Raw genomic sequence first — 24,088 nt, forward strand, 5'->3', positions numbered from 1 at the left:
ATAACTGGAACATATATCTATTTAAATCTGCAAACTTCTTGAAAAGCCCTCTAGTGGGTAATTTAGGTAAATGCCAATTAATCAACTCACAGCCACTAGAGAGGATCATACTTCACAAATCACACTAAATTAGCTAAACAACCCTCAATGGCCTGGTTCGGGCATTACACTAAGCTCTAAACTGTGAATTACAATGTCGTGATGTACTCAAAATGCATAATTATGACTTCACTTTGAATTTCCAGCATTTAAGGGGCTGCCATAAAAAAAGACGGGCCCCAACCTATTCTCCAAAGCACCTGAAGGCAGGACAAGAAGCAGTGAAAGGAAACTAATCAAGGAGAGAAGCAACCTGGAACTAAAGAGAAATTTTCCTGACAGTGAGAACGATTAATCAGTGGAACGGCTTGCTTTCAGAAGTTGTAGGTGCTCCATCACTGGAGGTGTTTAAGAGATTGGAGAGCCACCTCTCTGAAATGCTATAGGGCAGTGATGGCTAACCCTTTTGCTGTTGTGTGCTAAAAGTGGGGGGAGCATGAGGGGTCACGCATGCACGTGCCCACACCTATAATTCAATGCGCCCTGCCCCCTTGTGCAACCTCCCCACGCTCCCACGCGATGGCACGGTGGGCCTGATAGGCCCGTGTTTTGCCCTTCCCAGGCTCCAGAGGCTTTTCTGGAGCATGGGGAGGGCGAGAAACGGCCTTCTCCACCCCCCAGAGGACCTCCAGAGGCCAGAAACAGCCCGTTTCCCAACTTCCGGTGGGCCCAGAAGGCCCGAAAATCAGGTGGCCGGTGCGCACATGCGCACTGGAGCTGAGCTAGGGCAACGCTTGTGTGCCCACAGATATGGCTCCATGTGCCACCTGTGACACGCGTGCTATAGGTTCGCCATCACAGCTATAGGGTCTCCTGCTTGCGCAGAGGGTTGGACTAGAAGACCTCCAATGTCCCTTTCAACTTGTTATTGTTAACATATCATCCAAACCAATAATAGTGATGTGTAAATCATGGGGTTTTCCTGTTTAGTGGGGGGGGAGAAACTTGTGTTCCCCCACAATCTTATTTACAACCCAAAAGCTACCATCAATGTGATAAAGCATTGGGGAGGGGGCATTAATGCTACTGGGGAGAGCATTAACAGTTAATGTTTGTGAGCAGTAGAACATTTAAAAATCCTCCATAATCTTTACAATTACCTAAATTTGTATATATCATGAATGATCAACAACCACAGATGACTCCATGTACCAAGTGAAGATAAAAACCCAATTAAAATATAAGGGTGAACTCCCATCATTGCTTCCAGTATTTCTCTCAGATGACACTACTTTAATAGCCAGATACAAAGGTTCTGCAAGCTATGATTATAAAAGTCAAGGAACACAGTGAAAAACTGGGACTGAAATTAAATACAAAGAAAACCAAAGTAATGATAACTGGCACAGTGGCCAGTCTTAGAAATGACAATGAAGAAAATGAAGTGGTGGGTAGCTTCAGCTTTATAGGATCAATCATCAACAATAAAGAAATAAGCAGTGAAGAAATATGCCACGGACTAGTGCTTGGTAGAGCAAGCATGAAGGCCTTGGAAAAGATATTCAAATGCTGTGATACAATTGTACCAGTGGTGGGTTGCTCCCAATTCGCGCGAACCATGGCAGCAGCAGGAGGCTCTGCCCACCCACCCAGATGTCATCAAAACCGCTCTGCGCATGCGCTGAAGAGCTGCATGCTTGCAAAGCGAGCACTTGCAAAGCGATAGCAAACCGGTAGCACTGGGATTTGAAACCCACTACTGAATTGTACCTACAAAGATCAGATTACTGTAGGACAAGCAATGGTATTCCTTGTGACACTTTATGGGAGCAGAAGTTGGACTTGGAAGAAGCGGAATAGAAAGAGTATTGACTCTTTTGAAGTTTGATGTTGGGGAAGACTCCTGAGAAGAGTATGGACAGCCCAGTGGTGGGTTCCTCCCGGTTCGGTCCGGTTCGGCTGAACCGGTAGCGGTGAGATATGACGTCACCAAACCGGTTCTCCCCCCCGCCCTCCCACCCCCCCACGTTATTCTTAGCTTTTATTTGGCCCCACCCCCAATCTATTGCTGCCTCCTGAGTCCCAGCTGATGACTAGAGGGAAAAAAACTGTTTAAACTCTTGCCGCCGGGCTTCAAAGGGCCGTCCTACAGCTGATCAGCGTTCAAAGCAAACAAATGAGTCGGGTCGTAAGTGCGAGGACTGGTCGTAAGTGCGAGGACCTTCCAGAAATGACTCTGACCAGCTAGCCACGCCCACCTAGTCACATGACCTCCAAGCCACGCCCACAAAATAAGCCACGCCCACAGAACCGGTAGTAAAAAAATTTAGAACCCACCCCTGGGACAGCCAAGAAAACAAACTGATGGATCATGAAACAAATCAATGCAGAGTTCTCATTCAAGACACAATTGACTAGGCACAAATTATTCTAGTTTGGGTATACTATGCAAAGACCTAGCTTTCTAGAAAAGGCTTTAATGATGGGGAAGGGGGAAGGGGGAAAAAAATGCTGACCAGCAGCAAGAGGGATGGACTTAGTTATAGTAGCAATGGGTGCATCATTTGAAGATCTGAAGGAACAAGTTAAGGACAGATCATCATGAAGAAAATCTGTATGTCGTTACTAAAAAACCTGATTTGATAGCACATAATTGTAATATTTCATTTATTTGAATTTCTTCTGTAATGCAGTCCTCTAATTCATTTTATTTGTGTTGCTTTAAGTTCTTAGTATTTTTACTGAATGTTGTAATTTGCATTATCATATGAAATGCATCTTTACCCACCATTTAGGTGTCCAGAATAGGAATAACTAACAAGTAATTTTGGTGAGAAATCAGATAACAAAAATAATACTCTTGCTATTACAACATCTGTAAATTACTTTTAGGGAAGGAGCACAATACATTTGAAAGTAAAATTCAGTGATTAAATTAGATAATTAAATTAAATTACATAAGCACAATATAGAACCCTGCAATTAAGCAAGATAAGCACTAAAAAGAACATACGTAACAGGTATAAAAAATCCTTCAGGGTATGTTTATATTATGTGTGTGTAAGTTATTTTTCTTTTCTTTTCTTTTTTTTTTTTGGTTCTGTTTTGTTTAACTAAAGGCCAAGAAACAAACTATGTTACACAGATTTTTAATTAAGTTTTGGGTTTCTGATCGTTTATCTTTTAAAATTAGGCAAAGGAAACTTAACACAGTGAAGTCACCCTGATCCTCACCCAAGAAAAAATCGAGCAATAAATAGGAACACCATAGAACTAATAGCATACTTGTTCATACTGGTACAACTCCCATCATTCTCCTGTATTATATAACCTATTCTTAAATTTCTTAAACAATTCGTTCCCATGCATTTAACAAGTGTTTCTTCAAACTTGGCCACTTTTAAGACAAGTGGACTTCAGTTCCCAGAATTCCCCAGCCGGCTTGCATTCTGGGAGCTGAAGTCCACGTCTTAAAAGTGGCCGAGTTTGAGGAACATTTGCATTCATATTTCGGACACAAGGCACAAATAATCCACTGCTGACGTTTTTGCTCCCCTGCATCTCTATCTTTTCATCTCTTGGATTTCTTGAAGTTTTCCAAGAAAGGAGATGGCGTGCCGGGCTCTAATCATAAATGATTTAAAAATTCTGCAAGGTCAATTCTGGCCCGAAACAAAAGCTGCCCTAAGAACGGAAACACGCGTTAAAATAATCCTACTTTTAAAAATCTCCTTTCCCTTCCTGTCCAAAGGCTTGCCTTCTTTCTTAACTGGCTGCTGACGTTGTCAGTCAAACCGTTTAACCAATCATTTTCGCCTTTTCCTTCCAGTTTATTAGTCCCGCTCACCAGCCGTGACGCGCGCCCTTGAAATATAGTGATTGGCTACTGCCAACTCTCCCTCTAAGTCCCGCAAGCGAGTCGCGCAGGCGCTCTTTCTTTCTCAAGTCTCCTCTACCCGCTTGTCGGTGATATAGAAGCGCTCCTTGATTCGACGTCGACTCGGCTCGAAAGACTCTCGCCTAGAGAGCAACGCCATGTTCCGGCGGAAACTGTCGGCGCTCGACTACCACAACCCAACTGGGTTCAACTGCCGAGGTGAGGGAAGCCGTTACCAATAGGCCGCAATACGAACCCACCGTCTCATTCATGGCTGATAGCGGCTGTTGGCATTTTGATACGCATGCGCGAAGCCCTCCCTTCGCTTTCTGGATAAGAATGGTTGCGTTGACCACGCCCCTACGGCGGTTTTTTCCCCCCGGCCCCTCCCCTTAAAGCTGCTTTCTCTCATGAGGCCCTCCAGGTGTATGCAACTACAGTTCCCATCACTCTTAGTTAAGCCAAGCTACGGGTATTAGTTCATATGAAGAACGGCTGTAGATTTTGGGTCTGGCTAGTCTAAAAAAAGAATTAGGGCGACATTATAGCAGTATATCAGTATTTGAGGGACTGTGACAAAGAAGAGGTGGTCAAATTATTCTCTAAAGCAGGGGTCTCCAACCTTGGCAACTTTAAGCCTGGCGGACTTCAACTCCCAGAATTCCCCAGCCAGCTTTGCTGGCTGGGGAATTCTGGGAGTTGAAGTCCGCCAGGCTTAAAGTTGCCAAGGTTGGAGACCCCTGCTCCAAAGCACCTGAGGGCAGGACAAAAAGCAATGGGTGGAATCTAATCAAGGAGAGAAGCAACCTAGAACTAAGGAGAAATTTCCTGACAGTGAGGACAATTTATCAGTGGAACCGCTTGCCTTCAGAAATCCTAGGCGCTCCATCACTGGAGGTTTTTAAGAAGAGACTGGACAGTCACTTGTCTGAGATTGTATAGAGTCTCCTGCTTGAGCAGGGGGCTGGACTAGGAGACCTCCAAGGTCCCTTCCAGCTCTATTCTATTCTCTATTCTATTATTATTATAGCTCTATTCTATTCCCTATTCTATTATTATTATTCTTTGTAATCAGCCATATTTGGAGAGTACCAGCTTAAGAAACGCTTTGTTAAGTGCTCACATTACCGAGAGTACAAAAGTTAGGTTTGTATGGAACATAAGCATTTGGTATCTTGCCAGGGTACCAGCCTCTGGTGGAGTTGAGTTTCCCAAAAGGAGGTTGAAATTAATTACTATAAATCCTGTAGTAGCAGCTCCTGAAACTACAGTGAACCCTCAGGGGAGCAATTCCACACTTTTCCTGCAACTTCTTATGACTTCTTGGAGATCAAAAGAGAAGGAACTCACATTTGGGAACTTATGACATAGAAAACTGGAGCCGAAGTTGCTAAAGTCTTCTCTTTGAACTGGTATCACAGGCAAAATGGAGGTGGGAGAGAGATTTGATTTTTTTTTTTTTTGCTACTTAATTATGTGATTATTTTAGAACGTAGAACAGGGGGGTTCAACCTTGGCAACCCCCAGAATTCTCCAGCCAGGTTACCAACACTGTTTCAGTATAGCTTACCAACCTCCATCTTTAAAGAAAACTATATAGAGATAGGATTCAAAATATCCTATCTCTACAGAACAATAATATGACTATACTGCATGAATAGAATAGAAGAGAATAGAGAATAGAATAGAGAATTGAATTGAATTGAATTGAATTGAATTGAATTGAATTGAATTGAATTCTTTATTGACCAAGTGTGATTGGACACACAAGGAGTGTCTCCGGTGGATAAGCTCTCAGTGTACATACAAGCAATAAGTGATAAATCATGATCATAGTCAATGTAAAAATAGATTCATTTGTTTGCCGCCCACCTCGCTGCAGTACTTCCCCATTGACCCCCCTCCAGGCCAACTGGCAGAGCTAGGTCTTCAGGCTCTTAGGGAAGGTTAGGAGGGTGGCGGCAGATCTCACGGGGGGGGGGGGGGGGGAGGGGGCAAGAAATTCCAAAGGGCTGGAGCTATGGCAGAGAAAGCTCTTCTGGACCCCGCCAGCCAGAGTTCCTTGACAGGCAGGATCTGCAGCATGCATCCTCTGCCAGCATGGGGGAGTGGCTGTCCCATCAGGGTGAGATGGTTCTTCAAGTAATCTAGACCCATGTCATCCATGCAGGGCTTTATAAGAAATAACCAAGCCTTGAATTGCACCCAGTAGCAAATCGGCAGCCAATGCAGCTCACGGAACAGCGAAAAACCTGTCCATGTCAAATTTAGTAGAATATAATATAATCATACAAATATTTTATAAGGACATATTTTAATTTAAAGAAAAGTATTTTTTTGTGACTTGTATTTATTTGTTATTGTAGATGAAACAGAATTCAGAAACTTTATTGTTTGGCTTGAAGACCAGAAAATCAGACACTATAAAATAGAAGACAGGGGGAACTTAAGAAACATCCATAATGCCACAGAATGGTCAAAGTCCTTTGAAAAGGTAGTGTTATTTTTAAGTGCAATTTCTAAGCATGTGGATGGGATCTGTTTTACTTACAACAGCACATTAGATGCTAATTAAGTTAGATTATTTAGGACTAGAGTTGATGAAAACACACAAAAGTAAAATTAAGATATTTTCACTGGCTGTAGCATTTTTTTTGTACAGTTATAAAAGTTGGACACACTAAATTGGTTTCTACAACTACATTGTCAGTTGTAATATAGGTCTAGTGATAAGAAAAACCTATTTGCCCTGATACTGCCTACAATAATCCAGATAATTACATACTATTTGCTCAATATATATGCATTATATTTTCTTCCAACAATTTGTAGCCTTCTACATTGCTGATTTTAAATTGGAATATTTTGGAGTCCAGCAATTTTCTCTAAGTAAATTAATAATGTTTGTGCCTTAGAATTAAAGAAAAGTTTTAATAGAGTAAATTATGTTAACATGTTATAAGTCAGTGCCATTGTACATTACTTTCTAAAAATCTTGAAAGAAAGAAACCCTCAATTTGCATCCATCAGCTTCTCACAATTACAGTTTTCTTCTCACAATTACAGTTTTGTTCCTGTTTTCATACACCTCTCTTGTTATAGGAAGATATTTAATTTTGTTGTTTCACTTACATCTTTGTTTATTCTATAGGATAGATCAGTAAAAATTGTTTTCAGCATTAAGGCTAAAAAAGGTCAACTAAAAATCATTAGCTCTACAAAAGAAACCCAGTTTATATTTTTCTGCCATGCAATATTTCCTTTTAATCAGTTTTGGAAGGAGACCACCAAATAGTGGGTATAAGTTGTAAAAATCCATTGTGAAGTAAAAAATGTGTGAGAGGGACCAATTAAGAGTTCACGGTGCTAAAAATTGATTTGGAGTTAGAATTGGGAAAGATTTTGGAGGCACAGCAGTAATGAAAAAAATATTGTAGCAGAATTAGAATATAAACAATTGAAAGTTAAAAATAAGTATACTGCTTTGCTCCATGGCACTGTGAACATTTGGAACTGTGTTCAGGATCTTATTACCCAATGAAGCACACTTCATAGCTAAGAAAACGTTAGATGAAAGGAAAGAACTGGTCCTATTCATACAGCCATGCCTTTTTAATATTATGATTGTGGCATAAATAAGATCACAAGGAAGTGTTTTCCAAGCTATTTCATAATAGTTGGAAGTAACCTTTATCTATCAATAATAGAAATAGCTGCTCTTGACACAAAAAGTGCTGAAATGTCTCAGATCAAGTATGACAGCAACAAGTTTTTTTTTTCCTGGAAGATTCTTTAATGCTGAATTCATAATCCAGTGCCAGATGTCTGCTAAGGTGTTCACCCAAGTGAAACCTATAGCTTTTAAGCTTTTTGCTGCTAATTGAAATGTTTGATTTAAAGTTGCTTTTTTTAACAGTACCTTAAAGATGTGAATTGTCCTTTCACTATACAAGAACGGCAAGAAGCCATCGATTGGCTTTTGGGATTGGCAGTTAGGCTTGAGTATGGAGACAATGGTATGCTGGACTTTTTAATCTTATCTTGCCTAAAATGTGATAGATTATTCTTTAATTTAAAATTGCAGTTGTATTTTTAAAAGTGAGTAAGAAAGAGATTTGCAGTTACACTTCAATTAATTTCTTTATTTTACACATGCTCTAATTTTAAGTACCTTAAAAACTAGAAGCATGTATAATTAACATACATAGTAGGAAAATCTTTATTTACCTGGTTAATTCAAAGTTTGACTCCAGTATGACTTAACTGACATCTGAATGAAGCTGCTTTACTTCAAAGCCTTAACCCAGGGGTGTCAAACTGGCGGCCCGTGGGCCAGATGGTCAGGCCACGCCCACCCCAGCTCCACAAAAGGGGAAAAGGTAACATGATGGCAACATGACGCAGCAAGTTTGACACCTGTGCATTAACCCAATCAACCTTTTACAGTTGAGATGAGGCTGACTATGAAAATGCAATTAAGACCAAATGCACTAATGCAAGGATTTGTCCTTGAAATAGAAACAGATGAATTTAGTTACTAGCTTTCAGATACTAACGGTTTAATGTGCTAAAGCAGTGTTTTTCCACCTGGGCAACTTAAAGATGTATGGATGTCAATTCCCTAGCCATTGATGTTCACACATTTTAAAGTTGCTCAGACTGGAAAACACCTACAGTCAGGCATTTTGGAAAACCTAATCTGCCATTTCGCTGCAGAAAGGTTGGATTGGGGAATGCTTAATCCTGCCTCACTCATTTCTCTGCAGCTCTTTCCCCATCAGCTCTCCCCTCCCCTCCCTTGGGCAGAGGACAGACAGCTAACTAATAAACTGTAAAAGATAAATTAACAATTTCACTTCATATCTTTACTTTTTTATTTCAAACAACTTATCCACCAATTTGCAATTACTTTGCAGATACTGTGAACCAGTTTTCTATTAAAGCTACAGTTTTGGCCTTTGATTTTTTTTTTTGAATTTGGACAGCTTGTTTAGTCTTCATTGTTTTTTAAAAAAGGTTGTTTGCTGTCATGAACATGATGATAGATGCTACTTAGAATTCATTATTAGTAGCAATTAACAAGCATCTACAATGGAATTTTTGAACAATGTAGACAGCTGCTGCTGTTATGCACATGCTGTTCTTGGGAATTAGAAGAATAGTATAAGGCTTATTTCCTTTGCTTTCTTTAATTTTGAGCTCGTTCTTTGTATTGTGACCTATTCAGTGAACTGGCTTTTCTTTTAACAGCTGACAAATATAAGGACCCTACACCAGAAGGGGCTAAAAATACAGATAATGCAGCCAAAAATACAGAACCCCTGATAAACCTGGATGGTGAGTAAAGATGCGGCTTAATTTTTTCTCAGTGTGAAATGTGCATTTTTAAAAAATCAACCTCTACCTATGTCCTTTTTTTTACAGTGAATAATCCTGATTTTAAAGCTGGTGTGATGGCTTTGGCAAATCTTCTTCAGATCCAACGTCATGATGACTATTTGGTTATGCTTAAGGTTAGCTTATTAATGAGTTATTCCACTAGCTTTCATTTAAATTCTTCTTTAAAAATGATTTGTGTAAACTTGCTGAATGTTCCCTTCTCCATCACTTTTAGTATTCATTTGACACCCATGAAAAATTTGAGGTGGACAACGTAGCATAAGAAAGAGACTCATAAGCCTCTAGATCAGTGTTTCTCAACCTTGGAAGCTTGAAGATGGGTGGACTTTAACTCCCAGAATCCCCCAGCCAGCAGCGCTGGCTGGGGGATTCTGGGAGTTGAAGTCCACCCATCTTCAAGCTTCCAAGGTTGAGAAACACTGCTCTAGATGCTGCCTTGAAACCTAATACCCTTCTGAAATATTTACTGTTGAAAATGTGTGTTTTTAGAAGTTTCTCCTTTTCCAGAATCTTTTCTTTTTAGTTGTGTTTTCTGTATTTAACCTAAGCACATGTTTCAGTAACAGGATGATCATTTTTTACTTGTTAGCTGTATCTAAGACTATATTCATAGTGTTCTTCATTACTCTTTTTTAATCCAGTTTCTGGAAAAAAAGCATAGCTTTTTATAGGAGAAAAACTACAAACTATAAGAGCAACTCAGTTGAAGGACAGTTTCAGAAAACTCTCAATGATCTCTTCTTTAGAAGGAAAAAACTAATGCATCTAGAGTCTAAGACTCTTAAGTAAATACACATAGTTTGAATTTCAGGCCTAGAGTTGTGTATTTTTGCCAGTCCCTGCTTTGGTTAAATTTATGCCTGCTTGTTGATTCATTTTAGTTAATGATTTGGCTGATCACATTCAATACAGGTTTCACAGTGTCTTCCATTAAGAATGGTGGGCCTTTGCAACATGGTCTCTTTGTTATGAAGGATACAATTGTAGGGCTTTGAAGTATCTTTCACAGCTTCAATACTAGAATGTTGACTATTCCTACTCTACTAATATGTCTGTAATGATTCATCTATCTCTTTGGAATGAGGTAGATGGTCAAGAGTATTAGCTAGTGAGCCCGCAGTATAACAGACACAGTGATGATCAAAAGTAATAACTCCCAGCACGTTCTTCAAGCACTATAGAGTTGTTGTTCAAGCACTATACAGAAAAAGCAGATAGAGAAACATTAAAGATGTCCCTACTAGATGTTTTTATACCTGTTTCCCTACAGCATTAAAAAGAATTCCTATATATACTGTAGGTGCAGCTACATCTGTTGTTAAGCATGTGTTTACATTTGTTCAATAGGATTTTTTTATTACCTCCCTCCAGTATGCATGTTCTGCAATAGCAATAGCACTTACCATATTTTTCAGTGTATAAGATGCCCATCACCACTGCCGCCCATCGCCGCCTCCACGCAACCCGTTTTCAGACTCCGCATGACCCATTTTCAGCCATTTCCAGGCAGCAGGGATCGTCGCTGCCTATCCCCACCATCTGGAATGGGCCAAAAATGGGGGGGTGCGGAGGCTGAAAACGGGGTGCCCAGAAGCAAAAAACCAGGCACCCAGAGGCCAAAAATGGGGTGCCTGGAGGCCGAAAATGGGGCACGTGGAGGCGGCAATAGGCGGTGGCAATCCCTGCAGCCTGGAACAGCTGATGGGGTATTCTAGGAGGCCAATCAGATGTGTTGAAGCTGACCAGGCTGTTGCTATTTGCTGCAAGGAGGCAAATTGCTGGGAAGCAGAGGCTAAAGAGTGGGGACTGGCAGGTGGGCAGGGCTTTGGCAACATTCACTCTATAAAATGCACAGATATTTCCACCCACTTTTGGGGTGGGGGAAGTGCGTCTTATACACCAAAAAATATGGTATATCATTGGACGTAACCCACACATAGCACTTAGATCCAAGGTGCATTTCTATATGAAGTCTTACGTAACATTAAATGTTGAACTACAGTAAAAAACAAACCACCCTAAACAGAGAGCTGGTCTCAAATGTGAATATACACATTGCTGACTCAGTTTCCACTTGATCTTAATATCGTACTTCTGCTTCTTTCATTCCGCCCTCTGCTTAATTCTAGTTCATAAACTGCTTGAAGTTAGAAATGACGGTGTTTTCCCAAGTAAAACGCTCTATAGCAATATGTATGATTGCAGTGTTGTATAATTTGCGTATGTCACACTAGCATTTATAAGCACACAAGTACATCTACTTTTTTCCTATTTCTCAGGCAATTCGCATTTTGGTTCAAGAACGCTTAAGTCAGGATGCTGTTGCAAAAGCAAATCAGTCAAAAGAGGTATTTTATATTTTAAATGCAAGAAATTACAGTTCATTTCATATCTTTAAGCAGGATGCTGATGGCTGCAAATCCTAAGGCTGTATATAGCTTTGGAGGAATGTTTTGATTCAACAAAGGTTCAAACAAAGCATCCTTTCAAAAAAATTTCACTTCCCCTTCCTCATTCTACCGCAAAGCAATCATGTCTGTTCTGCATGCAAGATACGTTGTATCTCATCAAGGTAAAGAATAGCTGCCTTATACTAGCCCCTACTAAATTTTTTTACAAGGATCAGTATAGATTAAAAATGGCAACAGTCCACACAAGCACATAGGAAAGCTGTGGAGTAAAATACTTTTGCAGAGGTAACCTTGGCATTTGCTTAAACCCAAGTCTCCTTGTTTTAGAGCAGGGGTCCCCAACCTGTGGGCCGTGGCCTTAATCGCCACTGGGCTGTGTGAGTGGCCGGCCAGTGTGTTCATGTCTGCACAGCCCCTTGTGTGAGCCTCATTACAGGAGCTCGTGGCCCCTCACACGAGCTTTGTTGCAGATGCTCACAGCCCCATTCACATGAGCCTCATGGGCGGTCACGGCCCCTTTGCGCAAGCTCCGTTGCGGGCAGTCAAAGCCCCTCACACAAACATCACCATGAATGTCATGGGTACACACACAAATGTGCACCTGCGCCTGCCCCTTCCACAAAATCATTCCCTATTTTTCCCCTCCCCCCCAACTCCGGGCCGCCAACTGGGAAAGATTGGGGAACACTGTTTTAGAGAATGTCTAATAAAAGATCCTTGAGTCCGGGTATATCTGAAGTAATCTGTTTTAGCCATTCAAACATTTGCTTAAGTGTATAAAAGATACAATCCTACAAAACTGTTTAGCTTCAGTGTGGTAACCAAACACAAACATTTCCTAAATAATTCAGAAGCCTGGTAAGAGTTGAGATTTGTATTCATTAATGGCAAATGAGAAGCTTCTCAAAATTGAAGTAGAGAGATCAGAATGAGCCATATTTCTTTGTTTTCTCAATCTGAGAGCAACTGCTAATGTAATCACTGAACATTAGATAATTCGATGTTAAGTCCTTCCGGTCTGTGTAGTGTCCACACTGCTCTTAACATCTTTTTAATGTTTCCCTTTAGCAACTTGTTGTGTTTAAGGATAATTCCAGAGTGATTCTCTTGCCCTTCTCTTAAGGATATTAGACAAATATTCCTCCTGGATCATAACAGCAACCAGCATTATAAACTTGAATCGCCAAGTTAGCCAACAGGAATTTTATTTGCCGAATAAATGGTATTTGGTTTTAATAAGGAATGTGTGAGTTTATTGTTTGTAATGCATAATTAAATGTTACTTTGTAAATTTTTACCTAGTTATTTTGTCTGTTAGCTTGTAGTCAACATTACTATCATCGTTACCATTTCAGTGACAATCTATAATGAATTCTCAGTAGACTCCTGTTTAGATAGATTTTAAATCTGGTCTGTAGATTTTTACAAAGTACAAAAAGAAGTGGCTAGCTGAAAAAAAAACATCTGTTTGATACCCAAAGACCAGGTTATAGGAAGATCATTTGGGCCATTGATCCACATGGATAATTTTATATGTTCATTTAATTGAGTGATGAAAGCAAATTATTTATGAAACAGCTTTTTTGTGGAACATTTTTTTTAAAAAAATCCTATGGATTTTATTTTGAATTTCTTAACATCTGAAGCTGTCCTGCCCACAGTATGTAGTTGGTATTGTTCAACTAAGGTTTTTGCAGGTATGGACAGGAAAATCCATACACTTGATGATGCAGGCACTTGGTAATTAGGAATGTTCTTTTGAAAGACATAATTTAAGCACAGCAAATTACTTTCAGTCTAGATAATTACTGCAAAATTAGTAGGACGTGCCAGATTCAAATTATACAAAGTAATTTGTTTTCCACTTGTGCATAACAATTTGTTTAAGTGATGAGTTTCCTGTCTCTTTCTTTTAAGGGTTTGCCTGTCACCTTAGATAAACATATTCTTGGCTTTGACACTGGAGGTAAGTGATCCTCTCCTTGCTTTCTCTCAAAGCTTCTTCCTCAGGCCTTTCAGCCTGATCCCATTTACCATTTAATTTGTTCAGGACAATCCCTTCTTTTCTTCATGATTGTGCTTCTTTAGCAGGATGAGTGTTCCTTATGTGCAGAGGAAAATAGGTTTTATTTTTAGAAAAATGTGCACATTTGCCAGCAAGAGTAAGGAATATTTATTATGTCAGAAACTGTACCACATTTGCCTTTCAATTTACTGTGAACGATGTATTTATTCTAATGACTAATATACTATAATTTAGTCTGGCACTTCCCCATGAATTTTCATCATAATTATACTTCACTGGTGGGGAAGCGATGGCTCAGCGATTAAAGATGCTGAGCTTGTCAGCTGGCTGCCCAGGTTCAAGACCCAACATGACGAGGTGAGCTCCCATTCTTGCTCCAGCTCCTGCCCACCTAGCAATTTGAAAGCATGCAAATGTGAGTAGATAAACAGGTACCACTTTGGTGAGAAGGTAACAGTGTTCCATGCGCCTTGGCATAATCATATAGTCATGTTGGCCACATGACCACAGAAGTGTTCTCTGACCATACTGGCTCCCTTGGCTAAAATCAGAGATGATCATCACCCCCTAGAAGTGGACAAGACTGGACAGGGGAAACTTTACCGTTTATACTTTACTGAGTACTGCCAATAGGGAAAGAGATTTGTTTTCAAGGCCTTTTTAAACATAAAGTTAATTCTCAATTTATGAGAAACAGCATTCCAAAGAATTGGGTAACAATAAAGAAGGCAAGTCTGTGGCAGCTGTAGGCAAACTGCAGGGACCTAATATACAGTGGGGCAAAAAAGTATTTAGTCAGCCACCAATTATGCAAGTTCTCCCACTTAAAAAGATGAGAGAGGCCTATAATTGTCATCATAAGTAGAACTCAACTATGAGAGACAAAATGAGAAAACAAATCCAGACAATCACATTGTCTGATTTGGAAAGAATTTATTTGCAAATTATGGTGGAAAATAAGCATTTGGTCACCTACAAACAAGATTTCTCGCTCTCACAGACCTGTAACTTCTTTAAGAGGCTTCTCTGTCCTCCACTCATTACCTGTATTAATGGCACCTGTTTGAACTTGTTATCAGTATAAAAGACACCTGTCCACAACCTCAAACAGTCACACTCCAAACTCCACTATGGTGAAGACCAAAGAGCTGTCAAAGAACACCAGAAACAAAATTGTAGACCTGCAGCAGGCTGGGAATCTGCAATAGGCAAGCAGCTTGGTGTGAAGAAATCAACTGTGGGAGCAATAATTAGAAAATGGAAGACATACAAGACCACTTATAATCTTCCTCGATCTGGGGCTCCACACAAGATCTCACCCCGTGGGGTCAAAATGATCACAAGAACGGTGAGCAAAAATCCCAGAACCACATGGGGGGACCTAGTGAATGACCTGCAGAGAACTGGGACCAATGTGACAAAGGCTACCATCAGTAACACACTACGCCACCAGGGACTCAGATCCTGCAGTGCCAGACATGTCCCCCTGCTTAAGCCAGTACATGTCCGGGCCAGTCTGAAGTTTGCTAGAGAGTATTTGGATGATCCAGAAGAGGATTGGGAGAATGTCTTATGGTCAGATGAAACCAAAGTAGAATTGTTTGGTAGAAACACAACTCGTGTTTGGAAGAGAGAGAATGCTGAGTTGCATCCAAAGAACACCATACCTACTGTGAAGCATGGAGGTGGCAACATCATGCTTTGGGGCTGTTTCTCTGCAAATGGACCAGGACAACTGATCCGTGTACAGGAAGGAATGAATGGGGCCATGTATCGTGAAATTTTGAGTGCAAACCTCCTTCCATCAGCAAGGGCATTGAAGATGAAACGTGGCTGGGTCTTTCAGCATGACAATGATCCCAAACACACTGCCCGGGCAACGAAGGAGTGGCTTCGTAAGAAGCATTTCAAGGTCCTGGCCAGTCTCCAGATCTCAACCCCATAGAAAACCTTTGGAGGGAGTTGAAAGTCCGTGTTGCCCAGCGACAGCCCCAAAACATCACTGCTCTGGAAGAGATCTGCATGGAGGAATGGGCCAACATACCAGCAACAGTGTGTGCCAATCTTGTGAAGACTTACAGAAAATGTTTGACCTCTGTCATTGCCAACAAAGGATATATAACAAAGTATAAATTTAATAAATAAAATAAATATAACAAAGTATAAATTTAATAAATAAAATAAATATTGAAATGAACTTTTTATATTGACCAAATACTTATTTTCCACCATAATTTGCAAATAAATTCTTTCCAAATCAGACAATGTAATTGTCTGGATTTGTTTTCTCATTTTGTCTTTCATAGTTGAGTTCTACCTATGATGACAATTACAGGCCTCTCTCATCTTTTTAAGTGGGAGAACTTGCAAAATTGGTGGCTGACTAAATACTTTTTTGCCCCACTGTATGTGTCATCACCTTAAAATTAAGGATATTTCATATCCCCATGGCAGGGGTGGGAAATCTATATGTTCTATGTAATCTTCAAGTCTTGTGGGGGGAGGGGGTTGTATTTTTTTTTAATTCCCCCATGACCTCACAGCATCAAAAATTATCTCAAAACTGCTGAATAATAGTAGCAAAATTAATCACATTTAATTAAGTAAATGTAAATTAAAGACACACTAGGTTTAAAACATCTATAAAAGGATGCTTATTACAAAGGGTTGTAGAGGAATTGACTGAGGTCCATATTTTAGATCCATTACTTAAGAGAGTTTTGAACTGAACTCTGTTTGCCTTTTCTTACCTTCCTCTCCAGATGCTGTCCTCAATGAAGCTGCTCAGATCCTCCGACTATTGCACATAGAAGAGCTCCGTGAGTTACAGACCAAGATAAATGAAGCCATTGTAGCCGTTCAAGCAATTATTGCGGATCCAAAAACTGATCATAGACTTGGCAAAGTCGGGAGATGAACAAAATTAAAAAAGCTTTTGGCTCTCCTGTTGCTGGCATGCAGTTAAGGGACTCCTCCAGATCTAGCATGCAATTCCAAAAGGATACAATTCCCATGTTTGGAAAGAAACCAGGGCAACTGCCAGCACGTCCACTAAATATGTTTCTTTACATAAATAAAGCTTGGATTACACCTCCTGTAATGGGAGGTTGTCAAGTACAGCAGTGGCCATTTTCTCATCTTTTGAGTTTATTTATTCATAAGACATTGCACATGGGTAGAGTTTGTTTCTATGTGCTTTTTGGAGTGAGGGTGAGATTGTTTTTGTGTGTGTGGGGTTTTTTTTTTAGTTAACCAGATTGAGGTACAGTTCCTATCCTATGAATCTGAAGTGTTTTACCTGCACCTCCTCAGTTCAGTGGTTTACGATTAGGAAAAGTGTTCCTGGCAGATTGTCAAATACAAAACTCAAGTGGCCTCATAAAAAAGTCAGCCTTTTTATTGAATTCATGGAATAGCCTATAAAACATTAGCAGTTACTGTCAGATATTAACACACACGCAAACACACTTTTCTCTCATGCAGTCCCAGAATATGAAGAGTGGAAGGTAAATCTGAAACATTTCAGCATATTCTTACATAAATCTTAAAAAGTCATGCACCAAGTCAAGAAGCAACAAGAGGTGGCAGAACATTAAATTTTCTAAATATCTTTTAGCAATTTTGCATGGCTCCTAAGAACAGGCAAAGATACTCATTTTTTTCCATTCTGCTTCATATAGTGTTTCCAGAAGTCATTCTAGACGGTTCCGTTTGAGCTAAGATGGTTTATCCCCCACCCCATTCCACTTTTTAAAAGTTTTTTTTCCTCAGTAAAATAGTAATGGAGTAAGACTATATTTATATGGTCATATTTCTTTTACAATGTTGCTCCAATCACCAGAAGAATATATATCCCTGTCATAGCACCATTTCTTTTTGGCAATATATAAAATTGTTTTCATTGTGAAAAAAAATACAGTAGTAAAGATTTGAGGTATAACTTAAAAATACTAGATAATTTTCTTCTAAGTTAAACCACTTAATTCCCTCCAGTACATATTAACGGTCCCAATACAGCCGGAGGGGACTTTTGCATGGTGTGCAATAATGATAGGAAGTGGAACTCTTCTTCCAGCTGCCTTAGTGGAATTTATTTCCTCTCCTTCCCTCCACTTAATAGCTTATTTTCTTCCTGCAAAAATAAATAAAAATAAAAGTGATTCCATAAGAGATGCTGCGGGCTGACAATGATGGATCACAATATGCGACCAATAACCAATAGTGCAGTTTTGCCATTTCCTATTTCATTGATGGCTAATCTTTTCCAGACCAAGTGCCCAAAGCGTGAGTGTGCGTGCCCGAACCCCCAAAGTGCAATGTGCAGGCCCGCCACACATGCCCTGCCCCTGTGCATATGGGTGGCCCTGCCGCCCACGCCCCTCCCCCACATGCGCAGCAGAGACCCGAAGACCAGCTGGCCGGGGGGAGGCATGCGTGCATGCTTGGCAGAGCTGAACAGGGGTGACAGCTCACATGCCCACAGAGGGCGCTGCGTGCCACAGGTTCACCATCACGGTCCTATTTGATCCATGAGCTTCCTTGTGCAGAGACTGCAAAACAATTGTTGGGGTCTATAGGCACCAGCATCTCATCAAGGCTAGAAGGGAACAATTTGCTAGACTGGCACTAAGAAGCGGCAGCAACAAGTGGCAAAAGAAGCCCAGGGAGCCCATGAATGATAAACACTACAGATAGTCCTCGACTTAACAACCATTCATTTAGTGATTCAAATGTATTTAAAATTTTGTTTAAAGTTTAGATGCTTGGCAACTGGTTCATATTTATGGCATTTATGGGGTCATGTGATCACCTTTTGTGATCTAACAAGCAAAATCAATGGGAAAGCGCAATTCACTTAACCATTTTACTAACGCAGAGAATCATTTACCCTCTGTGGCAAGAAAGGTTATAAAATGGGGCAGAATTGACTTAACAACTGCCTTGCTTAGCAATAAAAAATTGGGCTCAATTGTGGTTGTAAGTTGAGGACTACCTGTATTCATTCTCAGCAGCTGTGTCCCACTTGGAGCAGATCAGGACTGGCATAAAATCAGAAGAAAAATAGCAAGCCTTGTGTTCTAATCCATCTTTTGTCTAGTCCATCATCTTTTGTCAAACCTGTCAGGTGAATTAGAGACTTAAGAGATTCAGAATAATTCTCCAGTTTTAAGTGGGCCTCCTATAAAATAATCAGAGCACTAAAACAGCTTTTTGACATGCATTTATGAATGTTCTCCTTTTGCTATGTTTGTGCCAAATGTTTAAACAGTTCGAGGAGAAGAGGTTTGTTTTCACAGATTTAACTGACAGATATAAAGCATTCAGACTTCCATCCTTTTCAATTGTATGGCTGCCATTTTCTCCATTACAATGTAATCGTGGCCAGTCAGGGATCAAGGGAATTAGAGCATCCTACACATGGCTGTTTAGGAGGCCATTTTGATTACTCCAATGCCTTCTAGACTGCAGGGAGGGAATGTCTATTACCAAGGCAACTAAGACATGGTTTTCGTATTCTATGTTAGCTCAAACCATTGCAGATCAGCAAGATAAATGCAGGGTTGTTTCCTATAATGTTAATGATTCTGATGCACTCCTGAAAAGAAATTCCATGAGCAAAGATGAGGGACTATTTCTCCTGCTCCCTCCACCCTCCTCCCCTTAAATCCTGCCCCAACATTTACGGTTAATTCCTAATTTTTACCTCCTGGACAGTATGGATGAACTACGGTTATTCCATAGAGATGTGTCCGCTGATCTGGAAGATACTCGCCCGTAAAAGCACCATTGTCTTTGTTCACAGCTATAACACCATCCCTGTTGAGAGAAATTGAATGGCACATGAGGTTTGTGTCAAAGCTAAGCAGAGTCAGACCTGTTTAATATTTGCGGAGGACAGCATCAGGGATTCCAAAGGCAGGAGTCCAGTTTGGAAAATTGAAAAAAAGCCTAGATGAAGGCGAATAAATCATATTGTTGTCAAGAAAGCTACATACCCTATCAGGTCACCAGGAAATCAATTTCATTTGAGGGAGGGTTTTTTTTTTCCTTTTTACCAACCTGCATTGTATTAAAGAAATGTGGCAGTTGCCCAAATCAGAACAAGTAGATCGAATCCAAATCTAAATCTAATCCTTTGCAGATTGTTAGATATTCTTAATTCTGAGGGATACAGTAATAAATGCAATAGTGTACACAGTGGTGAAATGTAAAATTTGTTACTACCAGTTCTGTGGGCGTGGCTTGGTGGGGGGTAATGTGACTGAGTGGGCGTGGCCAACTTTTATTTTTCTCCCTTAAAACCATTTTTTCTACACCCTCTTCAGCTGAAGAGGTTGTTAAAAAATGCTTTTAAAAGCCTCTGATGATCCCAGCTGAGCCGCGCAATCATCAGAGGCTTTTTTTTTTACTTTTAAAAGCATTTTTGCGGCCAAAGAGGTTGTAGAAAAAATGCTTTTAATTTTTTTAAAAAAAACCTCTGACGATCGCGCTGCTCAGCTGGGCATGGGGGGAGGCAGGGATTTTTGTTACCAGTTCTCCGAAACACCCACCGCCATCGTTACCGGATCTGGTGATCCGGTCCAAACCAGATCACCCCTGAGTGTACACTTTCTTCCAACTTTGCCCCATAAGCAGAATTCTAATATAGAAAGTATGAAGGGGTATAATTGGCATATGGTTATAATTTTATGAGGTTTCTTTTTCTCATAGAGCCAATAAGCAAAAGCATGAGGTCATTTTTTCCAACTACCTCACCCTCTATATTTTGTAGGTTTCTTGCCACCCAACCTCTTTGATACCCGGGACCAGTTTCAGGGAAAACAATTTTTTCACAGACCGGCAGTGATGCGGGGGATGGTTTCATGCACTATCTATATCCCACACATGGACAGATGAAGCTTTGCTCACTTGCGTGGCCTGGTTCCTAACAGGCCACAGACCAGTACCCGTCTGTGGACCAGAGTTTGGGATCCCTGCCTGATAGATAGATTAGATAATGAGAGAGAGAGAGAGAGAGAGAGAGAGAGGGAGGGAGGGAGGGAGGGAGGGAGGGAGGGAGAGAGAGAGAGAGAGAGAGGATAAATAGATATGAAAGACTAGATGATAGATAGATAGATAGATAGATAGATAGATAGATAGATAGATAGATAGATAGATAGATAGATAGAGGCAGACAGACAGACAGACAGACAGACAGACAGACAGACATAGATGATAGTTGGAAGATAGATAGACAGAGTAGGTAGGTAGGTAGGTAGGTAGATATACAGTATATTATGATATTTGATATTATGATTGATATTTTTACATCAATCATAAAATAAAGATGTGAGGGAGAGAAAGCCAATTGTTTCTATCACCCCATCCTTACCACCAAATTGAAATCTCTCCTTCCACAAAAGAAGCGAAGCCAAAATCCTAACCTATAATTTTGCAAATTTCTTCAGTAGGGTTACCTCAATTCTCTTTGTCATGGCAGGACTACATTTTAAGGAACTGCTCCTCAAATATTTTCTATATACCTATGTTTTCTCGGGAAAGCCCACTTTGTATGAATTTTTCTACTCTGAATATATTGCCCTCATAAGAAAGATATCACACATTTATTTAAAGGAGTGGATTTCTAGATTTGTTATTTAATTCAAACCTTTAGACTTTGAGAAGATCATACCTTCTCCAATCTGTATGATAGAAGTGATTGACATAGCCGACGATGCTGAAGGGATAGTTGAGGTTATTCTGAATGACCCGCCTTCCTGTTCCATTGGGTGATACACACTCCAGCTTCTTGGTTCCTTTTCAAACAAAGAGACTTAGATCAGGAATCAAATTCTTTCTCCATGTTTTTCTTGCTCAAATGGATAATTGCAACTGCATCATCTTGATCATAGAATTCAATTTATTATGTGTGTTGTTGTTGTTGTTGAGGAATCTCCAGAATGTCAAAAGACTTATCCCTATGGGAGAGGTCATTTGGTGCATTTTTGGGTACTGATGGCAGAGCAACCTTATGAGATTGATAAACAAATGCATCATTTGATGCATTTTTGGGTACTGATGGCAGAGCAACCTTATGAGATTGAGGGTTGCCAATGGTCACCAATATCATCCTTTCCTAGAAGATGTGCTAGGAAGCAATCCTTTTCTCACAAACAGAATGCTCATTCCCACATTAAAATTGATGATGGCAGTATCCATTATAAGGCCAGCCCTTTGCATGCTATATATTAATATTATGGTTTAAGAATCCCAGGATGGCTTCTGAGGTTCTATTACTTCAATTAGAAAGGCATCATGGTTGGCAAAGGCTTTTTGGTACACTTTTGGCAAGCACTGCATATTGATCAGAACAGCTTGATCTTTTCAGAGAAAAGTATAACAACCTTTACACTTATGTAGGCAGATTCTTATCTGTTTTAATTAAGATTTGCATCCAGGCAGCATCAGTATGATTGCTGATCATGGGTACACAATCCAGCATAGATCTGATTTTGAAGCTATTCCAAGTTGTATAAACATAGATTGACAAAACTTTGATTCCAATTCAAAGTATTGAAAATAATAGCAGAATAATGTTGATACTCCTTTCAATTTCTGATGCCAATATAGAGGGAACTGGAGCTTTTCAGTCACATCATTATATGTAGGTTCACACAACTACATTACACGAAGGTAAAATAAGTGATTACATTATGTATCCAGATAAAGGATCCCAGCCATTGATTTACAAAGTTCTGAACCATGATTAAACCGACATATAGTTGTTTGGTCTTACAGTTGAATAAACATTCATTTTGATAATACAGATTTAGTACATCTTACTTCAGCTCAATTGGGAGTTAATATTTTAAAAAAGCAAAGTGTAAATTTGGGTTCTTCAATCTAACTACAGGATGATGGTGATTATAATTCTACAAACTAGGAAATGTGAATAATTCTGTGCATATGACTTTATGTTAATCTCTAAATACCTTGGGTAAAACTGGAACACGTGAGATGCAATTGTTTTGACTAGGAATGTCCAAAGAAATTTCCCATTTAGTGTTTCACACATGCACACTCCCTCTAGTGTTTGATTTCAAGCCCACTTTTTATTCAGCTTCATTCTCCTGTACAAACTAAGGCATTAGGCAAAGTGCTCCTTTGCATCTTGTCTTCCCGAAGAACACAAGTCCTTCACTCCGAAAACAAGGGAAGATGCTTACACACAAAACCTGTAAGAGAAAAGCCCTCCAAAGCTCCTTTTTGTCTGTACACTGGAGAAGACAAGGTTAAAGGGCCAGGCACTGCAAAAGAAGAGCCTGGGCCCTTCGGCTCATGCCTGATTCAAAATATGGTCCACCATTTCCATATAGCCATTGATTAGCCTTCAATGGGATATATTTTTTTAACTAAAATAAGAAGTGGGATACTTTATGCAGAAATCCCATTCCTTTCTCCCAAGAAAATCCATGTTACCTGCATCTGCCCAACAAATCAGTTTTGAAAAATGATCAAAGGTCAACCCATTCGGCAGCCCAATGTCTTGGTTGACCAAAATCCGTCTGTTTTCTCCAGTCACTGTTGATGTCTCAATTTTGGGAGCTTCACGATTCCAGTCTGTCCAATAAAGATTCCTAAAAGGCAACCAAGATTGGCCATGCTTTAAAAGCAGTTAAGCAAAAGGAGAAGAGAGAAAAACCATGTGGAGTCTGACAACTACATGCCTCTTCTCAAGAGAACATCTCATGTTTAGAGATAGATAATTCACAAAACTTGTCCTAGGCTACCATCTTGACTTACATGACACATCACTAGCCAGTATCCATAACCAGAAGAACTTTTGCAAGAGTAATTAGGAATTCACATTAGTTGCTTTGGGTTTGGTTTTAATTGTTTTTATTACTTAAAGCAACCTTCCCTAACCCAGTTCTTTCCAGAAAGGATGGACTGCAGATCATGTATTTATGCCAGTGAAGGGAGATTACTTTAGCATGATTTTGTCACTTTTACAGCAATATTGTTTATGTTTGTCAATGGCTCTAAATACAAGATGAGTGGGAGAATGGAATGGTATTGTTAAAAAATAAACTTTTAATGATGTTCCCACCCTGCTATTTATATCATCTGAGAACTTAATGCACTGCATTAGCATAATAGACAATTCTCAGTTTCAATCTTTCATCTCAGCCCCCCCTCCTTTTAGATGAAATGGTAATCATGCTTGTCTATTTTAAGAACCTATGCTCATTATGAAATCATCCATAATCCTAAGGCAAAATAATTTGTTTGATGTTTAGCACAATGAATAAACTGGCCACTATTCAATCCAGCAGAGTTGGACAATTTTCAACC

General features: G+C 39.9%; 2 protein-coding genes across 2 annotated transcripts in view; one reads left to right on the forward strand and one right to left on the reverse strand.

The window, feature by feature from the left end:
* Nucleotides 1–3,956: 3,956 nt before the first annotated feature.
* RTRAF (RNA transcription, translation and transport factor) lies at nt 3,957–16,870 on the forward strand. Its single transcript, XM_070931670.1, has 8 exons — nt 3,957–4,135; nt 6,283–6,410; nt 7,833–7,932; nt 9,167–9,253; nt 9,341–9,429; nt 11,596–11,664; nt 13,645–13,693; nt 16,516–16,870. The coding sequence occupies exons 1-8, from the start codon at nt 4,075–4,077 to the stop codon at nt 16,668–16,670; spliced, it is 738 nt and encodes a 245-aa protein (XP_070787771.1). The 5' UTR covers nt 3,957–4,074; the 3' UTR covers nt 16,671–16,870.
* A 280-nt stretch (nt 16,871–17,150) lies between these two features.
* Nucleotides 17,151–24,088, reverse strand: part of NID2 (nidogen 2) — a 75,749-nt gene continuing 68,811 nt past the window's right edge. Inside the window, exons 18-21 of the mRNA XM_070931671.1 lie at nt 23,213–23,370; nt 21,426–21,549; nt 19,458–19,570; nt 17,151–17,885 (exon numbers count right to left, since the gene is read on the reverse strand). Of these exons, the coding sequence (XP_070787772.1) occupies nt 17,875–17,885; nt 19,458–19,570; nt 21,426–21,549; nt 23,213–23,370 (406 nt within the window). The 3' untranslated portion in view covers nt 17,151–17,874. The remainder of the gene's footprint in view (nt 17,886–19,457; nt 19,571–21,425; nt 21,550–23,212; nt 23,371–24,088) is intronic.

Source organism: Pituophis catenifer, unplaced genomic scaffold (genome assembly GCF_029215685.1).
Source record: "Pituophis catenifer annectens isolate HBS135680 unplaced genomic scaffold, rPitCat1.0.hap2 SCAF_1, whole genome shotgun sequence".
Lineage (NCBI taxonomy): Eukaryota > Metazoa > Chordata > Lepidosauria > Squamata > Colubridae > Pituophis > Pituophis catenifer.

Bases quoted from the DNA above. Each gene is read 5' to 3' on its own strand.
- RTRAF (XM_070931670.1), top strand. From the start codon at position 4,075: ATGTTCCGGCGGAAACTGTCGGCGCTCGACTACCACAACCCAACTGGG. The intron at 7,933-9,166 runs GTATGCTGGACT...TTCTTTTAACAG, and splicing joins GCTTGAGTATGGAGACAATG to CTGACAAATATAAGGACCCT. The intron at 11,665-13,644 runs GTATTTTATATT...CTTTCTTTTAAG, and splicing joins AAGCAAATCAGTCAAAAGAG to GGTTTGCCTGTCACCTTAGA.